At 34.7% G+C, this 23,993-nt stretch overlaps 1 protein-coding gene across 1 annotated transcript; it reads right to left on the bottom strand.

Annotated features, from left to right (window-relative positions):
* Positions 1 to 3,070: 3,070 nt before the first annotated feature.
* ipmkb (inositol polyphosphate multikinase b) lies at positions 3,071 to 23,309 on the bottom strand. The gene is made up of 6 exons (XM_026223098.1): positions 22,563 to 23,309; positions 18,944 to 19,029; positions 16,555 to 16,651; positions 16,289 to 16,461; positions 7,368 to 7,449; positions 3,071 to 5,985 (listed from the first exon to the last, which is right to left on the bottom strand). The coding sequence occupies exons 1-6, from the start codon at positions 22,714 to 22,716 to the stop codon at positions 5,453 to 5,455; spliced, it is 1,125 nt and encodes a 374-aa protein (XP_026078883.1). The 5' UTR covers positions 22,717 to 23,309; the 3' UTR covers positions 3,071 to 5,452.
* Positions 23,310 to 23,993: the final 684 nt, after the last annotated feature.

Here is a 23,993-nt window from a genome sequence, read left to right as displayed (position 1 = left end):
TGAATTTATTAATAATTTATAAAATTAGTACAATTGTGCGTCATTCCTACTCTTGGTCAAAGAGCACGACATGAGAAATGACATTGCATCATAGTCACTCCATATATTCAAGTGCGGTCTGAATAGCCTGACACCTTCCCTTGCGATATACTGGAGAGAGATGCGCCAGACGGGCTCCACAGTTCTGGATCCCAAAATTCAATCACCCAGAATCATTACATCTGAGCTGTCAGATTACTGGCAGCCGTATTTGTAAGACGTCACTCTTTTGGCCCCAGGGGCACAGTGAGTAAATGATGAAGCTTGGTTATTAAGAGAGGTTCCAACAACCCCCTCTGAGCTCCCATTCCTCATACCTCATGCACGCCTGGACAGGACCCCACGGAAGGATGAATTCTCTTAATTGCTCGTTATGTTTTCCAAGAGACAAATCTACTTCTGAAATATTCATTCTTCTGGTGAATCTAAGGCTACATTTACTTGCGACACTGTTCATTATGACTGTATACAGCTTTTGGATGCCTTGAAATATACTGTGTTTATTCACGTTGTGAAGGTTTTTGGCTCCACCAAGAGGACACTGTGCTATCTCTGATCATTACAGTCCTGGTTTTGCTTTGAAATAGAGTGATCATGCGTTTTTTTTTTTGTTTTTTTTTTCAGATAAATATTTCCCAGGGTAGATTTATTTTGGAAAGTCAATTTCTGTACAAAAGGTCTTTGCTACAAAAAAGCTGGCAAATATTTCAACTGTTAACTCCAATAAAATAAAATAAAAAGTTGTGCTTATAGCTATATATATATATATATATATATCCCTTTTTTAAAAAGATATATAATAATATCTAAAGTTAAAATGTCTATCTTGATTTAATTATCTGTAGGCTATTTAAAGTGTATTAAAGGTTATTTATTTTTTTTTTAAACATTTAAGCAGTAAAACATTTTAACATTAAACAGCACAAAAAATATATATATATATATAAAAACATCTAACCATTTCTTTGGTCAATATGCAAGATATTGTAATTACTCAACTGTAAAATAAAATTCAACATTTAAAAACATGCAACTTGTTGACTCCTGTCTATATGTTACGGATGACAAATTAAAATAAATAAATCTATCAATTATAGAGTAAGATAAAAAATATTAATATATTTATACTAAATGAATACTGAATGACAAGAAAAAAAATGGTCTATACACATAATATTGCTAATTAATATACTTAAGATATGGCTAAGTAAAATAGAAGGAAAGTACATCTTTACAAATAAGTTAAATTATATAGGTAAATATATAACTTATTATATGGTGTAGAAATTAGTAGCACCATTATGGAGTTATAATAGTTTCTAAATGAAGATATTTACAAAATAATAATAATAATAATAATAATAATAATAATAAGTAAGCTAATGCATAAACAGCAATTCATGTATTCACAACCAAAAATCATTCAAAGCATGATTTACAGAAGCATAACCAAATTTAGGAAAACAATTCAAAATAAATAATATAAAGTCAATGACGTTTTCATGTTTTAAAATGTATTTAGATTTATTTTTATTCCTTTTGAAAGAGCTGTGCAGGCATGACATCATACCCAGAAAACTAATTCACCACTGGTTCTTTCTAGGTTCTCCTATGGTGTTTTATAATGGGGTATTTCAGTTTTCATTAATGCATTACCATTCTAGATAATTACATTTTCTTTTGATTGTTCATATCCTTAAACTATGTTGTTAACAAAACAGGAAATGATATTAGGCTCAAAAAATGCTAGATGGATCTCAGAATCTCAATTTAAGAGTATAGCAAGCTAGTTCAGTGCAAATAGGCTACACAGTGGTAGGCTTGCAAAGACATAATATGACATGTCAAAAGACATCTCGATCCGTGTGTGATAACATTCAACTTCACATCAGTCACTCATGAATATTTAAATGACACTCGGGTCCACCTGGCCACGTGCAGGCGAGGAGAGACAAGCGGTTCAGCACTGGTCTGTTATATGTGACATAAAAAAACAACAACATGATGGACCTGTGTGTGTGTGTGTGTGTGTGTGCATTCATCACATCACCTACACCCACTCAGATCAATTTGATGTTTGCAGCATATGGTAGATACAGCATGAGTTCTAGACCAGCTCACCGCTTTCAGTCACCCTCTCCATAAAGATGAGCTCATTACTGATTATGATAGTCAGCCTTTAAGACCAAGACATGACAATGGTCCAATTGAGCAGTGATTCTATTTGAATAACAAATGAAATTTGCCTTGCCAAACACCACTAATGATAATGACATTACATGCTATGATGCAGTGGTTTTCTGTCTCCAGAGTTATATTAAAGCAATAGTTCTTCCAAAAATGAAAATTTGCTCACCCTCAGGACATCGAAGATATAGAAGGGTTTGTTTCTTCATCGGAACAGATTTGGAGAAACTTAGCATTACATCACCAATGGATCCTCTGCAGTCAATGGGTGCCGTCAGAATGAGAGTCCAAACAGATGATACAAACATCACAGTTATCCAAAAGTAATCAACACCACTGACAGTGCGTCAGTTAACATCTTGTGAAGTGAAAAACTGTCTGCTATTGATAAAATTGCTTTCTCTAGTTAAAAAAAAAAAGGTTGCCTCGGCTGATTCAGGAGAGAAATATGCACGGACCAATGTTTCCAAGAGAAAACAGTTCCAAATTGATATTGTGTTGGATTTTGATGTGCGATGGCAACAGGATAGGCTTTTTCACTGGAGGAAGCGTTATTATAGATTACAGAAAGATATTTTACCCAATAGCAATAGTTTCAAGTTAAAACACTTAGCTAGATTTGTTTCTTACAAACATGCAGCTTTTCGCTTCACAAGAAGTGAATTAAAGCAGATATTGACACAAACTCAACATCTCGGATTGCCTGAAGGTGAGTAAATTTTAATTTTTGGTTGAACTATTCCTTCAAGAGGTTGAAAATCAACCTACGACTATGTGTGACTAATGAATTTCCCAAGTTTAAATGTATAAACCATTCCATAAAGTAAACACAAGAAACAAAAACTGGTATTAAATGTAGATTTTATTAATGAAAATTTGCCAAATATACACCCAATATCATCAGAGTAAATATCAAGTTCATGTATCTATATTCAAAAGTGTTACTTTGCTTAGAGAACAATTAGGTCAGGGTTGAAAAGACATTATATCTCCAAATACTACACTCTATACAGGTCAGAAAGCATCAGATTTGTTTCAACCAGAGTGTTCATTGATCGGTTTCGAGTTTGTTCACTTTTCCATGACAAATGCCCATTACAACAACTTTAGTTTATTTGATTTTCATGGAAAATCACTATAAAAACAGTTCAGGGCTGCGATTCTTCCCAGGAAACCATGGCTGACATTTAAAATACATTATTAATTTGGAAACCATCTTAATCTCTAAGTTTAGCTTGATACAAGGTTCAGGTTAGGTTTTCAGAAAAGGACGTACATTGAGACATCACTGCTGAAGCTAACCAAGGACTGTTATATTTCAGCATATTGAACAGAAAGCGTTAGGACTCCAAAGAGATAACATATCTTCCGGAAAATCAATGCCATGGAAATATTCCTGCCGTTCCAACGAGCAAAAGACCTAGCCAGTGTACAAATGCTGATGGGAGTGTTCAGATCTCATTTCTCCATTTGAGATTCAACAGTTTCATACTTTTAAATAAGATTGATCAATTTATTCCACAGGGAAATATCCAGTCTTACCAAAGGCTCACTAAAGTGCTTTCAGCACCACACATACAGTAATAACCGATCAGGTGCTATATCCTATAATCATTATTATCAAAAAAATAATAATAATAATTATATAACAACCAGAAAAAGAAATGACAGATCATTTTTAGTAATTAACAAAAAGCATAAATGTACACATAGTATCTTCTGTTATACTTTCAGTGCATAAATAAGATAAAATGATTAAAGGACATCAATTATTGAGTTATGCATGTAGACTATATAACAACGTGTCTTTGTCCAGATAACCATAAAAAGGTAGAATGTAAACACGACATCAGTTCATTTATTTGTGAACAAAAGCATATTATAATGGAGAGCACTATAGTATTCCAGAGCTTATGTAGACCACTTCAGTTCTTGAGGTCTACTGGAAACCTTTATTACACCAGGAACTGCGAAAAAGACTATTTCTTTTTATTTGTTAGGCACAAAGGCAATTTTTAACTTTGCCCGAAGACATATTTCCACAGAGCTATGCTATTCATGCACTTTTTTGTCTTTATTGGTCCAAACAGTCCCCAAGTTGTGCCACTTTAAAGGTGCATGTGAACAAGAACATGAAAGTGTTTTTCAGACACTTGCCGCATTAAACCAGCTGTGGTCTTTAGACATCAATCACAACCAAGCAAATAAAACATAACACAAATTACAAACGAAAGAGATCCATGTGAGATTTAAAAAAGGACACTATTTCCTGATGAATTCAGCTAAACATATTGAGCTGTAAATTAATGTTTGTTATACATGTAAGCATAAGACCAATTTATTAAAATGCTATGCTTGAGATACTGTATGAAAAAGTATGCAACAGACGGGGTTCCCACACAAAAGACCAATGAGATCAACAACAAAATAAAAATAAAAATCCATTTCTGAGATTCAAATATTTGCTTATGATTTTTAGGGTATTCTTATTTGTCCTCATATTGAGTATTTTTCAGTAGTTCCTATCATGTCCTACGCAGTCACTAATATCTGGACACCCAAGGTGAATTGGTTAGTAGTCAGAAGAAAGACTGTGTTATTAAAATAACAATTCAAGTTCACTTCATTGATGGAAACTTTGGCATTTGATGTAGACACACCGAAGGGGCTGTACAATAAAAAAATTAATGATCTCAACTTCATTACTTTCATTGTCGTCTCAGTCATATTGCATCAGTAATCACAGAACATCGACACACAAAGGTTTAATTCTTTTCAAATCACATAAAAAAAAAAAAAGAGAGATAAAATTCACAATTCAACAGGTCTGAAACAGGCAGGGTCATACTGGCAGCATATGTGAAAGAAATATCAAATCTATTTTCCTGCATCTTCACTCATCAAATTCCTATTTTCAATAACATTGATTTAAAAAAAAAAAAGAAATCCTGCAATGGCTCTGGAAACACAAACTAATTTGCAATATCTGAGGCATAATATGATGAGTGTCTCTTCTTCTGTCGGGATAAATATACAAGCACTATAGATTCATTTACCTGAGTTAGATATCATAAATTATACAAAGCTTTTAAAAGACTAACGCACATACATTAGACGAAGGATTACAAACGTGTTACTCCACTGATGGTGTAGGTAGTGCAGATTAGAGAAAGCCGGGTAGGCGGACATGAAAGTGGCTACAAGATTCATACCTTCAACAGTCCCATCACTCCTCCAGAATCTGATGCAGGACCTTCAGTAGGTTCTTCAGGCCATAGATGTAACCCTGGTCAGGAACGTCACTAGGGAAGACATGTGCAAAGTCAATCATCTTTACCTCCACGTCACGGACCGTTTCCTGTCCCACTGCGCTCTTGCTCTCCTTCCTGTCCTCTTCCAGTCTTGCCAAGCCGCGGTTGCCGTTGGGCTGCTGCGAGGAGCTCCAGACGCCGTTGTCCTGTTTGGCTTGGTAGTGGCTCTGGGCGCAGCTTTTCTTGTGCAGGGAGTACATCGTAGAGAGGCTCTGACTGATGTTGTTGTTCTGCTCACAGGCCTCGGGTGCCATCTTGCTATCCCGCGGGCTCTGAGAGACAAGACCGGGCGCACAGATGCCCTCGTAGACGAAGAGCAGAGAGCTTGCATAAAAGTTGAACCGACTCTGGCCCTCAAACCACTGAAGGATCTTCTGGACTTTGAGAATGCTGGCAGTGATGGCGTCTTTGCGAAGAATGTCGCCGTTGTAGAAGAACTTGGATAAACCTGCAGTACAACGAGGATGCTGTTCATCAGTGGAATAAGATCATTTAGGAAACAAGCACAGATGTCGTCGAATGCTTTATATTGTGACAGTTAAATATGAAACGGTTTAAATTTGATATGCAGGCCGTGTATCTGGCCCAGTTGACATACCAATGAAAATATGCCTTTACACAAATAAACAAAGGACAAAATGTGAATCAGATCAAAGAAAGGAAAAAAACCTGTTAGAATTCAACAATTTATTTGCATCATCACACGTGTTCATGTCCTCATGTGACATTACAGTTTTTAGCGTGCAAATGAATACTACTGCTCATTAATATGCACTGTTATAATAGTACATATAATAACACAAACAAATAAACATATGTAAATTCACAACCGGTATAAAATTTGGAATAACTTTTTTTTTTTTTTTTCTTTTTTTTTTAAGAGTCTGTTTTGCTGACCAAAGCAGATTTGATTCACCTTACATTCAAAAATAAATTAAATTTTGTGAAATATTGTTGTTATTAAAAACAACAGTTTTTTTCTACTGGAATAGAAAAATTCTATTCATTCCTATGACACAAAGCTGAATATTCAGCATCAGTACTACAGTCTTTAAAGTTGCATAGAAATTTTGATCAATTATTAGTTATGGTTACTATCAATGTATGCACTTTAATTTTGTGAAAAAAAGTCAAGCATTTTTTTTTTCAGAATTCCTTGATAAATATAAACAGCTAAATGTATTTGAAATATATTTTTTGTAACATATTAAAAGTGTTTAGTTGTTGCTTTTGATCAATTTAATGCATCCTTGCTCAATAAAAGTATTATTATTATTACTTTAAATTCTACTCAACCCCAAAATTCTAGAAAAAAAAACAACAACATGGATTTTTCTTTTTCTTTTTAAGAGAGAAAACTATTTTCAACCAACAATTATTTTCAACTAAACAACAACTATTTTCAGCACTGAAAATGAAAATAAATGCTTATTGAGTAATGGCTGCTGATTTCAGCTTTCCATCAAATAATAAATTACTTTTTAAAATATATTAAAAAGAGAAAAGATAATTACATTTAAATATACAATTTTTACTGTATTTTTGTAGATAAAGATACAGGGCAACAATGGCTAATACTAGCTGCTTTTGACTGACAAGAACAAGTTCACAAAGTAAAAAGAGAATAACTTTGATATATCCCAACCCCGTTGCATTTTATAAGACAGAATTTAAATCCAGCAAAGAACATTGTGCTTTTCAAGGCATTTCAAGGGTACCTCAAGAGTAAATTAAGCTTGTTTTCCTTATTCATCTCAGATAAACGCACCAGAAACACAGTCTGTTTTAAGTAACAGTGTTATGGGGTAAATAGCATGTGGTCGATCTTACCTTCCTTGATCGTGTCCTTCACGAGACCTCTTCCGTAATGCTGGTCATAGGTGTCAAAGCTGTCCAAGCCAACTTTATACACCTGAAAGACAGCAAGAAACATTTGAATCTCGAGTTGAATATGAATATTCTCTTCAGAGGTCTGGCTCTCCCTCTAGAGGACATCTGAGGTCACTACAGTATCTCCTCTGACTGAATTAACTCTAGTAAGGAAATAAAATTCAAGTTGAACTTCTGGAAAGGGTGATGAGGGAGCCAGTGTAATAATGTACTGTGTAATTTGAGTTTATTTTGAGAGGGGCATTAAGTTCCTTTCTATATCATCCAAATCAACGGCACAATTATGAGTAATGGTTCTGTTTGCCTGGTGGTTATGTAGATCGGCTCTTTTCGTCCATCTGTTTTTCCGTACAGGCTGGCAGAGAGCTAAACCCCTGGGACGGCCTGAGACTGAGAATTTACATACCGTCTGCTCCCCATCAATATTTCACCAAGAAACTGGACCTCGCTGCCCTTTCTATGTGCAATTTTAGACAACTGCTGTCCTGAAGACTTCAAATTTCCTTTTTTTTTTTACATAGTAAAAGGTCAACCAATCATTTTCCTTAAACTATTGGACTGTGCTTCTTTTACTTCAGCTGCCCTTTGAGCCAGGAGCAGTAAAACAAATATCCTGAAATAAATAAGGAAATAAAGAAATCGGACTCTTAAGCTGCATCAAGCTCAATCAATGGGAAATACACAAAGGATTGACATTTCTAATAAAATAAGAACAGATGTATTGTTTAAACAAATCATGTATTCATGCCAAAAGCCTCAATCAAATCAATTCTGTTTATTTCTGTCCTTACAAACAACTTTTCACAAAAAAAAGGAACATAATTTCCCGAAAAGGTGTAAGCAGAAGCTTTTCCTATTCTGCCTACACTTTATACATATTTTACAGATGACAGTCACTTTTTTAGAGTTGATAATACAAGATAAACAAAGCTTCTTATTTTGCTGAACACCCACACACACACACATACATACACACACACACATATATATATATATATATACATACATACATACATACATAACACATCCTTGCTGAATAAAAGTTTTAATTTATTAAAAAAAAAATTAAGAACTGAGATTTACTGACCCCAAACTTTTGAACAGCAGTGTATATTAAATAATTGCTCCTTTTTAACTTTTTATTCATCAATGAATCCTGAAAAAAAGTATCACAGGTTCCAAACAAATATTAAGCAGCACAACAGTTTCCAGCACTGATAATAAATCAGCATATTAGAATGATTTCTGAAGCATCATGTGACACTGAAGACTGGAGGAATGATGCTGAAAATACAACTTTGAATCACAGAAATAAGTTAGATTTTAATGTATATAAACTTAAATGTTTTGTTCTACAATGTAAACTGCACAAAAAAGTATTGTGTAGAAAAATATGTATTATTCGTATCATAGTGTTTTATTTTATTTAATTAAACATTTCTTCAAAAATGTGTCTTCCATTATAGGTGTGTTTAATTTACATTGTAGAGCAAAACATTTAAGTATTGTTAAGTTGTGTTTACCACAGATCTCATTTTACTTGAAAAACACCATTATAAAACCCCAATATGAAAATCTCGAGGGAACCTATGGTGAATTAGTCTTTTGGGTTTTAATGTCATCCCTGCAGCACTCTATTAACACAAGCTCCACACAGCTACAATTCATCTCTCTCTCTCTAATAACTACATTAGAGTGCATTATCAGTGGCTCAAGCCTCTATAACAGTAGCTCTAAAATGACATTACGGTATTAGCAATGGAGGCTTGAGGTGAGATGCATGAGAAATTAGTCTTAAGCGTGTTTTAAGGAAAAAAACCTGGCAAATGTTTTGAAATGCATCTGAAGAAAAAAAAAGGGGTAGTAAAAGCGGAATAACGGACTCTGGTCCGTTGAATTATTAGAAAGTTAATACACATTATTTGTGCATTACACATTATTTTATGCACAGACACGTTTTACTTCCCTCTTGCAAGCTATATGATAAGGAAGGTTGTACATTAGATATTTAAATCCATGTACAAACAAAGAAAGGCAATTAATATAAAGCCTGTTCTCGGACGACTTGCACATTTCCTCTGAGATAATAAAGAAAGCTCATCCATCACGAGCTGATGATAAAGAGTTAAGAGGTCTCCACCCGTGATTCTCAAGAGAGAAGCGAAAACCCTGAGGATGCTGGGAGAGGCCACACCGTGATAAGCTCATCCTGTCTGATGGCACAGATATACAAACATATCTTCTCTCTCTCACTCCCACACACACACACAGGCATTGCTATCATTATATAATGCTTTTTATACTGGACAAACTATTTTCGGTAACATTATGGAACACATATTCACTATTAACTAGGCATTTTCCCTCAATGACCTCTTTATTCGCTGCTCATTAATAGGGTTAGTAAGGTATTTGTTATTTTTGGGTAGCGGGTTGGATTAAGGCATCTAAAATAACGCATAATACGTGCTTTATAGATACTAATAAACAGCCAATATGCTAGTGATATGCATGCTAATAAGCAACTAGTTAAAAGTGAAAACTGTACCTTAAAATAAAGTGTTACTTTATTTTCTACGCCCTTACCCTAAACCAGCCCCTCACACAAATCTTTCTTCATTTTTAGATTTTCAAAACACTTCATTCTGTTTGATTGATAAGCTTGTTTCCTCATGGGGTCCTAAAAAAATGTCCCCATAAGGTCAAAATTTAATAAAGTATTGAATAATAGCACACACACACACACACGTTGCAATATTGGTGAAGTCATTTCATACTATGCCAATAATGTTTGAATTATGCTAACCCTACCTCTCCTTTTAAAATGGTTTAGTGAAATATATACACTAGCCTATTGGTCAAAAGTTTGGAGAAATTACGTTTATTTTTTCTTATTATTATTATTATTATTATTATTATTGAAAGGCTGCATTTACTTGAACAAAAATGCAGTAAAAACAGTAATACTATGAAATGATTATTATACTGAAAATAAAACAACTCTTATTATTATCAATATTTGAAAGAGCTTTTACTGCCTGATTTTTTCGTGTGTGTGTGTGTGTGGGGAAACCACGATACTTTTTGTTTTCCAGGATTCTTTGGTAAATAGACAGTTCCTGCATAATACAATTAAAAAAAAAAAAAATTCTTTGGTGGTATATCATGGTTTTGACCAAAAAAAAAAAAAAAAAAGCTGCAAAAACTTAAGGAGGTAGAAAGCAATATGCGACAAAATTCAGCTTTGAATCACAGGAATAAATGATATTTTAAAATAGATTAAAATGACTTATTACATGATAATAAGCATACATAATAATTAGTACATGAGAGAAAGCTCTTGGACTAAATCTAAAATATCTTAAACTGTGTTTCGAAGATGAATGGAGGTCGAACGGGTTTGGAACGACATTTTGGCTGAACTAACCCTCTAATAAAAAATAGGTCTTAACATTTAAACTATTAAAAAGCAGCCAAGAAAAATCAAAATGGAAAAAACAGAAAAAAAAAAAAAAAAAAAAAAAAACACGTGCATGACTCTGTATGCTCAATGAAATAACTGACCAATAACACCTTGGTTAAATTACTAGTGGTTAAACGGATCATAGTCTATACAGACTAAGCCCCACGATTCAGCACACAAAAGAAAACTAAATTCGGTACTCGACCATTTTTTCTGGGCACACACACACACACACACACACACACACACACACACACACACACACACACACAAGCACATTTCAGATGCACAAAAAACAAACTGATTGCCCTTTCTCATCTCATTGTGCTTGAACAGACACTTACAAACAAATGTATCAAAATAGCATCTGCAAATATTCTCCTAAACACTGTCGGTTATGTCTCAGGTGAACATAAACAGAGAAAGAGAGCAGCTATAAATACCTGCTGCTGTCAGTGTCCTTAAAGGGTTACTCAACCCCAAAAGGAAAGTTTTGTCAGTAAACCAGCCTCCTGGTTTTCATCCTAAATATCTTAAATTGTGTTCTTAAGATGAACAAAGCTTTAACGGGTTTGGAAAAACATGGGGGTAAGTGATTAATGACAAAATATTCATTTTGGGGTGGACTATCCCTTTAATGATAATCAATGTACCTGAATACAAAATTTACGGTGGGTGCACACCAAAAATGAAGCTAATTATTTACATTACGTTACTTGCTCTAGATTACTAGCAGGATGTTTTTCATGTTACTCGCACTAATAAAAACAATCACGTGCTCTCCTACACAATCTGCTGAAACCGGAGGTGTCAATAAGCTCTTCACTGATTGGTTTTTGTGACAACCTGCTTAAGTTTATATTTTTCAACTCCGAAGACATGATTGAGGCAAATTAAGCACGTGACAATCACATTGCCGAATTTGTCTCTTTTGCTTAGTCCGGCACGAATATGCGTTTATTCACGTCTTTGCACTGACACTGCACTGTAATTTGTGTATTGGTTCACTTGCCTTTAATACTGTTCGAACTTTGTAAGGCTAGTAGTTTTTGCTGTGGCATGGAAGTACTTTAACTTTGCTATCCATTTATTACTTAATTTTTTTTTTCCTCGCTGGTACGAAAAATATTTGATCTGTGACTTAAAGCTGTAGTCGGTAACTTTTGACGCTCTAGCGGTTAATAAACAAAACTGCTTGCATCTTGCGGAAGAACATTGTAGCCGGAACTACTTCTCTTTGTTTATGTCTATGAAGAATCACAAAGGTACTGGGTTACTCCGCTGAAGCAATCTAAAATAGTCCGAATATAAACACTTATTATAGGTGTACTCTAGTGATTCAGGACAGGCTGAAAACACGGTTTGGAAAATGGATTCATGGTGTACTCGATTATATACATTTTGTAAATCTTGAACACAAAAACAAAGTTACGGACCGGAGCTCTGATTGGTTATTTTTTACCGGGAACGATCGAGTTTCTGCAAATGGCAATAGGACCACTGGGAGGAGCCAGAGGAGCTTGATTTTTTCACAGATTATCTGTCTCATATTCTACTGTCAGGACATAATGACAGGTTTAACAAATATGTAAAAAAAAAAACCTACTGCAGCTTTAAAACATAATATGATCCGAACCGTGAGTTTTGTGATCCTTTGAACTACTATAAATTACATGTAATTTATATATATATATATATATATATATATATATATATATATATATATATATATATATAAAAAATATAAATAAAATTGGAAAAAGGTTATTTTAAAATGGTAAACAAAAAAAAAATAATTACAATATTAATCGATAAGAGTAAATAATCAATAAATGTAATAACTGTGCAACAATTCTGACTAAAATATAATTTTTTTATTGTGGTCGATTATAACTGTTTAAACAACATTATTATAGCTTATTAACTACAGTGGTCGAGATGATCAAAGATCACCAGCTTATCAAGGATTTCTTCAACCACTATTGCAGTAAATGCCTGGTCCAGTTTTATTTTTAACTAGGATTCTTCACAAGTGTTCTTGCATGCTCCGTTTGATTATAGGAACCAAATTTCCCTCCCAAGCTATCCAAACACTTCACTCCAGCAGTGTTGACAGCAGTGCTTACTGCCTGCTGTGTCCAGAGCTCAGTAAATCTGAGACTCTAGTTCACACAGCACTGTGGCTCTACCACTGAGTTGAACCCCCTTCTGTCTGCTCTAAAGCTGCTGACCGTTAATTAAAACCTCTTTAAACACAAGGCTCTGGCACCAGCTGTACCGAAGCTCATCATTAGATAAAATGGCAGGACCTCTGGAAGAGCAAAGCCACATTCAGGATTGAAAGATCAAAAAATATTTAAAAATTATATGTGCCTTGGAGTTGAGTGGAAGGCGTTATAAATACTACACCTCTTTCTCTTTGGATAAGAGCATCTGTGTAAAGACAAGGGCTACCTGTTTGAGGACAGCAGTGTTTGGGATGTACACAGGAATTAGTGATGATTCAAAAGAGCCGGTAGAGAGTGGAACAACCACCTCTGAACGTGTTAGGTGAGTCCGAGACTCTGTGTGTCTGCTGCATACAAAGACATTCTGACACCTCAAGCCTAGTGGTTCGGATTCACATTACACAGCATACATGACCCCCACGCAATTACCAAGTTTCATGACGTGAATGTGAGAACAGCTATCACTTCAAACGCATTCAAAAATAGACTTAAATAGACTTTGAACCTTGCTATATATTAGTGCTGTCAATCGATTAAAAAAAATTAACTAATTAATCGCACAATTTTTTAAAATTAATCGCGATTAATCGCGATTAATCGCAATTAAAAGACTGAAACTTTTTGGATATGTAAATGTAAAATGTAAATAATTAATGTAAACTCAAGACAAAGAAACTATTTAAATTCAAAATATGATTGTTTATTGGAATTTTTGTTTAACTTGTAACACAGATTTTCTCATGTAAACAACATACCTGCAATAAACCATCAATATCCTCCAAATTAACTGTTGGCTTGAAAGCCATATTTATTACAGAAATAAAAACACAGGCATGTAAGTACCATTTGAATTTCAAAACAATCAATGCCAATAAAAAACAAAAATGATTTCCATGTTGAATTCTAAGTGGACTGCAAAAAAATTCCAAAGTATAGTCATTGCCAGTGCTTTAAGTGGGCCAGTAAGCACCGGTACTCAGTACTGCCACTTCCAAATATAGCTCTTGAGCTTACCGCCACCTCTCCGTGCGCCCAGAACGTGCTTGTAGCGTACCGGTACACTCATTTGGACATCTGTTTTAATAGAGGTTTTAATCTTTTACCTGCACTGCCGATTTTCAGAGCGCCCTTCACAATGCAAGCTTCCTAATTCATCCCACCCAGAGCAGAAACTACATTACCCATTCACCCTTAAGTTATACAAGTGAATAGCGCATGTGTCGCTTTTCCCACTGTTAAGTGTCAACAACTCAACGTGGCCGGAGAATGTGTGTGAAACTCGTTGTGAGTTATACTAAAGCAAAATCTTGAGTATTTATTGTCTGATAAACATTAAAAACTGTCTGCGGAGGTTGAGTCGTCCTGCAGCCCCCGCTGGCTGCTCATTGGCTGCAGCATCTTTTTTCTAAGTTCTAAAAAAATACCGTAGACGGCAAGGCACAAATTTAGATATTCATTTATCTAATTAATCTATAGCCTATGCACAAAGACAATATGATCTTTCTGTTTTAAAGCTTGATGAAGAGAGAGAGCGCAAGTTGCTGCAGCTGCGAGGAGGACAGTGATGCGCGCGCACAGGAGTGATTGACAGTTCGCGGCACTGTGTACAAAAAATACTCCGCTACACAATTATTTGGTTATTTTCGTTTAAGCTTATTAACGTTAGCGTTACAGAAAGGTCTGATTTACGCACTGTTACAGTCATTGTTTTTTTTTTTTTTTTAAACAATGACATTTGAGTTCATGATTTTAATGTTGCTGTTTCTTGTGGCAGACTAAATGAAGAGTAATGTTTCTTGTGGCAGACTGAAGAGTAATCCAGCAGAGTTTTATACTGAAACTTTCCGTCTAAAAGTCCATCTTTGGTCTTAACCATATTTCTTTGCACGTTGAACACACATAGGCCACAACTGGAAATAAAAAAAACTGCAACCGCGTTAATTGCGTTATTTTTTTTTAACGCGTTAAATATTTCAAATTAATCGAATGCGTTAACGCGCTAATTTTGACAGCACTACTATATATATATATATATATATATATATACGCACGCTAAAATTAACCTTTTATATCTGCATGGCTAGTTATGAAATTTACAGTTACAGGCTGTAAATCAATCTGCAGATTTGATTTGCCAGATTTCATAGAAAATCATGTAGTGTATGTGGCCTCAGACTATGATTCCATTCGGTAGGAATATGTAATTTTTTTAGCAAATTTTAGAACACATTGTTTTGATTTGTCCTTTCTCTCCTAGTAACAAGGCACATGTTTCTGCATTTGTTGTGTAACAGCTTCAGAGTCTGGTAGTGTGCGATGACCAGTTTTTTTCTGTAAATATTTACAATGTCGGCAAGTGTATTCAAGCCTTAAAGGGTTAGTTCACCCAAAATGTTGCCCATAAATTACTCAGTCATCCTAGGTGTATATGACTTTCTCCTTTCAGACAAATCCTATTGGAGTTATATTAAAAATGGTCTTTGATCTTTCAAGCTGTTAAATGACACTCACCTTGTTTTGTACTTCTAATTAGTGACCGTTGTTTTGTTTTGATCTCTCCCCTGTGCTTTCGCGTTCATCAGCAGCGCATGCGCAACGATGACCTCATGCTTCATCTGCCTTACAACAATGGTTGCATTTACAACAGTGAGCGCAAGCTAGATTAAATTGATTATTAACTTTTAAATATGGTTATTTTTCTTACAAAAATGCATCGATTCGCTACAGGAGGACTCCGTTCACCCCCCAGCCCAGAGCTGTGTGACACACTTTTTAATAAGAATGGGCACTTTTTATTTTATTTCTCTTGGACTGATGCACTGCAACACCTGCTGAGTGCCAGTAAACATCTTGAAAGATCAAAGACAATTTTTAACATAACTCTGACTGGATAGGTCTCAGAGGAAAGTCATATACACAGTGCAGGATGACTTGAGGGTGAGTAAATTATGGGCCAATTTTCATTTTTGGGTGAACTAACCCTTTAATCCTTAAAAAAGAAAAAGTCAATGCCGAGTCAATGCACATGTGTGACCGATTACAAAAGCTGGTTGGCACACGTGCAGTACATGCATCCCATTTTGGGGTAGAAAACTTAAATGTTATGCATCACATTAGCGCTTCAGAAATAATTAATAAAATCTGCATTGATTTTAAAGAAGAAAACATACCCTCATTCCCAAAACCAAGAAGCCGATCTCCTCCATCAGCGGGTATTTCCTGACCTGCTGTTCCCGTTTCTCCTGTGAAGCGAAAGGGTCATAGCTCTTCTGGCCGATCTTCACGTCCATGATGCATGGCTTCTGAAACCTGCGAGTCACATCCTCTAGCTTGAGGTACAGGTCTGTGGAAGAGAGCGAGCAGACATGCTGACTAAACTCATGCTGTGCAGTAAATCCACCAATCCTGTCACGGCTCCATGCACCCATCCGTGTACCTGTGGGAGCATCAGGCGAGGACCATGTCCCGTAGTACTTGGGAAGCTGCGCTTGGAGGTCTATAAGACAGGGGTCGCAGTGGTCTTCAGAATACACCTGACATAAGATCACACTGTGAAGTTTCGGTAATATTGGACAATTTGAATGCATACATCACTTACAAGCCTGTAAATATGTACTCAAATTAGTGAAACTTGGCTATATTTTACAGACAGAAAAGTCCAACAGTGTATTAATCCATGAAGCATAACTCACACAGAAGTCCTTTTCAAACCAAGCAGCTTACTGTGCGTTCACACCACTGCCATCGAGAGCGCCAAAAATCGCTCTGGCAGCCCTGCTCACAACACTCCAGAAAGATCTGTGAGCGCTCTGACGTAGATCTAATGCTTATCTTGTATTTAAAGCTTGTTAAACGTGTGCAGACTAGCCAAAATGAGGCTAACGTTATAAGTTAACCTCATTAAATATTGTTGTGGATGAAGTATTAAGAGCCTTTACCTAATAATGTATAAAGCACTGTTAAAATACTCTGATGCAAGTAAAAGCCCTGCATTGAAAATGTTACTTAATGTAAGTATAATCAAGGAAATTTGTTTAAATGTAAACTTGGACTTATGTACTATTATTTATTTTATCATTAGATTATCTTTCCTATACTGCACATCAGCAACTCACCAGGAACATGAACAAGCTAAGACACCTTGGTCCACGTATCATTATTTTATTTTATTTTATTTTTTATGTCCCTGTACACAAACAGGGACACATCATAGATTACTGCAAACCCGCCACAGCAATAATCAACCGGTCCTCTATTTTGCTTGATGTGGTTGGAGCTGCGTTTGTGGAATCCTCTCAAGCGGTGGACTTCTACGTTCTGATTGGCTGATTGGTCTACGTTCAGTTACAGCTGCTCAATGTGGTGAATTTTCGTGACCAACTTGAACAAAAGCTAAATCTGCGCAGGGAACTAATTACAAAAAGGCTATAATATTTTTAATACACCAACAGCATTCAGATTCCAAAAACCTTGCAAACTTTGGCAAATCCAGCTGAACACCACATTGTATTCTATATAAAAACACTCAAACTATCAAACTATGCTATTTCAGGCTTCCCACTTTGTTGTTTTCTGTGGGTATTGTAAGACAAATTGGTAAATTTTCCAGTGCACACAAACTTGATTAATGAGTGCATTTTTGTTTTTATTAATTTGTATTTTCATGCATTTATTTTTTAAATTTCTTAACTTTTGTAAAAATGCAGTATTACAGAATTTACCCCAGTAAAAAGCCATTTATTTTACAGATTGCAATTTTTTTATCATGTATTTCTAATTAGTTAAGTAAATGTAAAATAAATAAAATGTAACCGCAGCAATTATTATGCTTTGTTTTACTGTCCATGCTCTGTAAGACATCAAAAAAAGCCTATATGGGTAACCCTTGTTTTAGTGCAGAGTTTGATTGACAGGTGAGTGGGTGGCCCTTCACTGCAGTCCAGGACATTAGTGTTTGCACTAGAAATACTTCACGTTCACTTCTGTGTGACTAACTAAGTGGTTTCAGCGATTATATCACACAACATTTCAAACTCCATCATAGAGCCGATTTCTTGACCAAAACGGATCTAATGGGTTTAAGAGTCTTTAACTTCATCAGAAACGCTAATGGCTCTGCTATGCTCCAGTCTTCTAAGATCACCAAAAACAACAGATGACAAATAGATACACCAAAAGGAAAATTCTGGGTTCTAAACAAGTAAAAACTAAATTCTGTCATAATTTACACACCCTCATGTCAGACTAAACCTGTATGACTTCTGTGGAATATAAAATATGATATTTTGAGAAATGTTACTTTTTTTTGGTTACACATTAATAAGTATAAAAAGAGTTTGAAGAAGAAATATTAAAAAAAATCTAGTGTACTTTTTGTTTTCTAAAAAAATAGAAATAATTTTGCTTGTAAATGTCTTCTTGTATCCTTTCATTAAGGAAAACAAATTATTTGATATGTTTTCATTGGGCCTATAAAGTTTTTCAATGCACTCATGCACACGTCCTCTCTTAGAAAATAAGTTTTAAGCCCGGTTCTCAGAGTTTGAGCGATTATTAAAACGTTGTTATAGTTATAAATATTGCCCCTAGTGCGAACGGGTCTTTACTAATGTAATTCCTGTGGGAGAATTTTCTTCTATGAAATCAATACACTTATTTGGTATCCATGCATGCATGATGAACGATAACTTTTATATTTGACAGGACATATATTTTATATTTATCCGGGTGCAATTAGGTTTATTTTTGATTGTGAAGGACGTGTCACAGTGACCGTGGTGATGGTCAGAACTTAACCTCACGCAGAACATTCCTGTAACACTCACCATACTGTAGAACTGCATCTCTCTGGGTCCTCTTGGAGGAGGCTGCAGCTGTTTCAGGACCGTACCATCAGGATGTTGCAAGATACCTGTTATATATTAAATAAATAAACACAGCCCAGAATCATTACTGTTGACCAAACCCATAAGCACATGCTAACATTTTTTAAATACACATCGATTCATATAGTTGAGTGAATGCTCATATCTATTGAGAGGTTTAAGTGAATGACTGCGAATAGGCTCTTTTGAAGCTGATATGAGGGGAGATCGCAGCAGTGTGTGTGTGTGTGTGTATGACATCACATCACAGGCTGGCCTATATGCTGCAGAGAACTGGGTTGACAGGGCTTAGAGATTACGCTCATAGACTGTGCAGCTCTGGATTTAGGTCAGGCTCCCCCTCTTTAAAAATAGCTATTTTAAAAGCTACACACATCATTGATAAACCAAAGCAAACACGACAAGCGTGAATTTATGACAACAAACATGATCAACCAGGGGTCATTTGCAACCACACGCTCTGTTTAAATAATAATAGTAATTTAAATTCATACCATTCAACTCTTTTACCTGAAGCAACTCTTCCAGTGATTCACGGTACATTATGTACTACACATTTACACTTCCCTCTTATTTTCATTACTGTGTTGTATCTGGATGTTTTACACTTCAGTTTGTTTGTTATCTCATTATCTTGAATGATTACGCTCAATCAAAAAATGTAAAACTGTGCACATTTATTATGAGAAAGTGTTTATGGGGATCAAATTAAATAATGGAATAAATAAATAAATGAAAATACAGTAACAAAAATAATTAAACCCCCCCTTATTGAAATAAGCATAAACTACAACAAACACTAATGTGAACAATGTACAAAAATGCACATTATGTACTAAAGTTTTTTTTTTTTTTTTTTTTTAAGAAGTTATGGTAATAAAATTGACTTTTAAAGATTTTTAGATATTTTGTATGGCCCAAACAAATGTTTGACAGGCTCTTGTGAGGTTCACCAAAAAGTATGTTGCAGTAATAAAGAACAATTGTGGACGCAAATGCAAATCAAATCTATGCTGTGTTTTACCGCACTGGTCAAATTCCGTTTAAATTTGCATTACCGCTGACTCACTACATGGGTCATACATGTAGAGCTGTTTTTTTTGCAAGTCATGAGACAAATCCAAATTGAGTCAGCAGCACTATACAGACACAAACCAAACCTATCAGCCCGTTTTTCATTAAATCTGTTGTAGCATCAGGATGATTACTAATCAGAGACCAGGGCTATGTGTCAGTAACTAGAAAATCTGAAATCAATCTCTAAATACCCAATTATTTGCTTTCGCTTTAACAGTGGTTTTTATATGAATATTTAAAGCACCTGGGTTTTTTTTTTTTTTTTTTTATTAGTGTCATTTTTATAGGCTAAAAATTCATCAATACAAAAAAAATATTTTTTAATATGAATTGCTGTTGGGTTTAAACACCACACATTCAGGTAAAGTTCAATAGTACAACAAAAAAATTTTTAACATCATCCTGTTCTCGAGATGAGTTCTTTCCCCATAAATTTCCATCATATTCGAGTTGTCTTGATTTTTATATGTGGTATTTTATATTATATATATATATATATATATATATATATATATATATATATATATATATATATATATATATATATATATATATATATATATATATATATATATATATAATTTATTTTTTTAATAAGTGACCCTGGAGCAAAAAAACAGTCTTTAGTCGCTGGAGAATATTTTTAGCAATATCCAAAAATATTTTTCTTTTATGTCAAAAATTATGAGGATATTAAGTTAAGATCATGTTCCATTAAGATATTTTGTAAACTATCCACTGTAAAAGTATCAAAACTTAATTTCTGATTAGTAATATACATTGCTGAGAATTCATTTGGACAACTACAAAGGTGATTTTTCTCATTATTTTCATTTTTTTGCACCCTCAGATTCCAAAAGGTGCATCTCGGCCAAATATTGTCCTTTCCTAACAAACCATACATCAATGAAAATCTTTATTTATTCAGATTTCAGATGGTATAAATCTCAATTTCGAAAAATTGACACTTAAAGACTGATTTTGTGGTCCAGGGTCACATACATTTTTACATATATTGTCTGTTTTAATGTATAAAGTAGAAGTGAGATTTTTTATTTAACATTACTTTTAAGTGTTCCTTAATAAATGTTTGCTTTTCATTAATAACATTGAGCTCCATAATTGTTTTACTATTTAAATTTTACTGAAGAACATACGAAAGATTGTTTGGTTTATAATGTAATATTATTTTTCATTTTACTTTTTTTTTAATGGCACGGTATACATATCATTCATAATTGTTTTACTGTGTAATTGATTTTATAAAAAGCATATGACAAGTTCCATTGTGACAACTTAACCCCTTAAGTGTCACCCCCCCTTTTTGGGGGTAGAGCTGAAAAGGGCATGTCCAGATTCAAATTAATGTAATTCTGGAACGGTTTGGAATATGGACCTAATTGTGGGCTCGTTTTTAAAAACACACTTGGAAGTTTCTTGTACATGTGAAAGAAGTTGAATAAAATGTAAAATAAAAAAGTTATAGTTGTTTAAGTTTGTTGTAATAAAAAAATAATAATTTAATATTTATTAATATTTTATAAAAAAAAAAAAAAAAAGTATGTGTTGAATTTAATTTCATGTCAAATGAAAAGCCTAAAATCTAAAGAAGTTGTGTTCCAAATTTGACATTGATATCACAAAAAATGAGGTTTCTGTGTTATTTTTAGTTGCTATACCAACAATGTCCACTAGGTACTATTCATGCTCCTTGTATGAATTGTAATGGACGACTGATTTGATTTTTTTTATTCAAACAGCAATAAAACATTCTAGATAGGTTGTAAATGATTTTTTAATCAAACATAGCTACTAGAGTGTTGTTACAGAAACTTCATACATGATCATGATCATATTATCACATCATATTATGATCATACATGAAATTGACATTCATTTAATTTTTTACTGAATACTTGCAACATCAATCATAGATATACAAATATACATATTCAATTTATTCTCAATTTTTTTTATAAAAACTAGAAAAGATGTTTTGTCTGAATTATTGGCAGCCAAAAGAATATAAGAAATATATACTTTCGTGATTGTATATGTATGTATCAGCTTTTTGTAACAAAAGGCAACTACTTTTTTTTTTTTGCAAAATTTTCTTGTCACAAATTAATGAATTACTGTCACTACATAATTTTAAATATAAAACAGTGGTCAAATATAAAAAATACAACCTCTAAGGTCTCCAATGATATATAGTTTGTCAAGATTAGTTTAGGTTTAGTATAGAATATTACGGTTTTAAATATGCAATGGCTTTGGGCCCACCGGTGGGCCAGTGACACTTAAGGGGTTAACCGTGCACATTATTTTGTAGGTAAAAACGGTATTTTATTAAACAACCGTTTTTGCAGATAAAACTTTGTTCATTTACTGTACAAAACCGCCCAAGAGAAATGTTTAATGGGGTAAAGATATTGACTACTAGCCCCGCACACACTTTTAAAAAACAGAATCGTATACTGACCCACTTTATCCACGCCATACTTGTGTCCGGCCACCTGATGAGAGAGCGGCACGCAGCCGTTCAGGTGAGCGCCCTGCGCGCCCTCCGGTAAACACGAGCCGCGGGTCGTTACCGGACGCGCGAGCTCCAGCCTCTCCAGCGCCACGGAGTCCATAATGATGCTGTGCTGACACTCACACCGAAGACTTCACTGAAATGGCTCTTTAGTTCTCTCAACTACTGTCCACACACAAATTCACATATTGATCGCACACTCTCTACGCGTCATCATGAAGTGTGTGACCGATCGCGTGCCATCAGTCACGGTACCCACGCTCGCAACCATATAACGAGCTTTTCACCTGGGCCACATCCCACTTCCTGACTTCAGAAATGTTTACACTCCTCCCGCAGTAATTGGTACGAGATGCTAGATGCGGAACGAGCGGAGTACAAAGATCGACGCGATATTCTGGCGGAGTTAATCATATCTCACGAGAACTACAGCTCTGCGAACGCTTCGCTGTTTGTTTCCGCCCCTCACACGCACACTCCCGAGAGACGCGCTGCGTGTGATGTCACGACGCACAGCGAGCGGGGACGAAACGGAATACGTGGAGCTATTTTTTGATGACTCCTAATCAAAGGTCTACATGGGGTATCATTTCGGGAATAGGAAACGTTTAGCAGCAAAAAACATAAACTCCAACGTTGAAATTATTTCTAAAAACGGAGGGTAGCTGGCTCGCCTTAATTATAAATACTTCCGGGTAATAAAACGAGTAATCTTCAGATACGATAAAAGTATGTTTAAATGGATTTACGTTCTGTTACGACGACGAATGAGAACGCTGATAAAAACGAAGTTACTGAACAAACATCGAAATGGATAAACATTTTACATAACGATGCGTGTTCTCAGAGAACTGAGCAATTAAGAAAATCCCTCAGGCATAATTTGTGTAATCCCACTGAAATATCGTTGTAATTATGGATATATTAGGACTTGTTTATAAACAGCAACCAAATTTATAGCTAAACATTACGTCAGTTCCTAAGGGGATATATAAATTAACCTCTAATTAAGTTCTTTGTTTACCGTTTAGGACACAGAAAAACAACTGAATAAATTTAAATCTTCGATTAGGAAGCAAGAATAACGCAACATTGTGTTTCAGAAGGATACATATTATGCTAAATTAATTTTGAAACCAGACACACTGAATATTGCAACACTGCATCGGATCTAGTGGAAATCAAGGCTTTGTTGAACAGATGGCAACTTATAAAGCCAAATAAAAACATGATTGTGTGCAAATAGGAGCAAATGTAAATCAACATACTGGAATCACAGATTCACGCTTTTAAACAAATTTTAATGCAAAAGAAAAAAAAATAGATCCAGTATAGCTGCTCATAACTATACAATAAAAATATCTAAAAGAAAATGTA

The sequence above is a fragment of the Carassius auratus genome, chromosome 37 (genome assembly GCF_003368295.1).
Source record: "Carassius auratus strain Wakin chromosome 37, ASM336829v1, whole genome shotgun sequence".
NCBI classification, from domain to species: Eukaryota; Metazoa; Chordata; class Actinopteri; order Cypriniformes; family Cyprinidae; genus Carassius; species Carassius auratus.
Note: the sequence above shows the minus strand (reverse complement) of the source record. Positions and strands in the feature narration are given on the sequence as shown.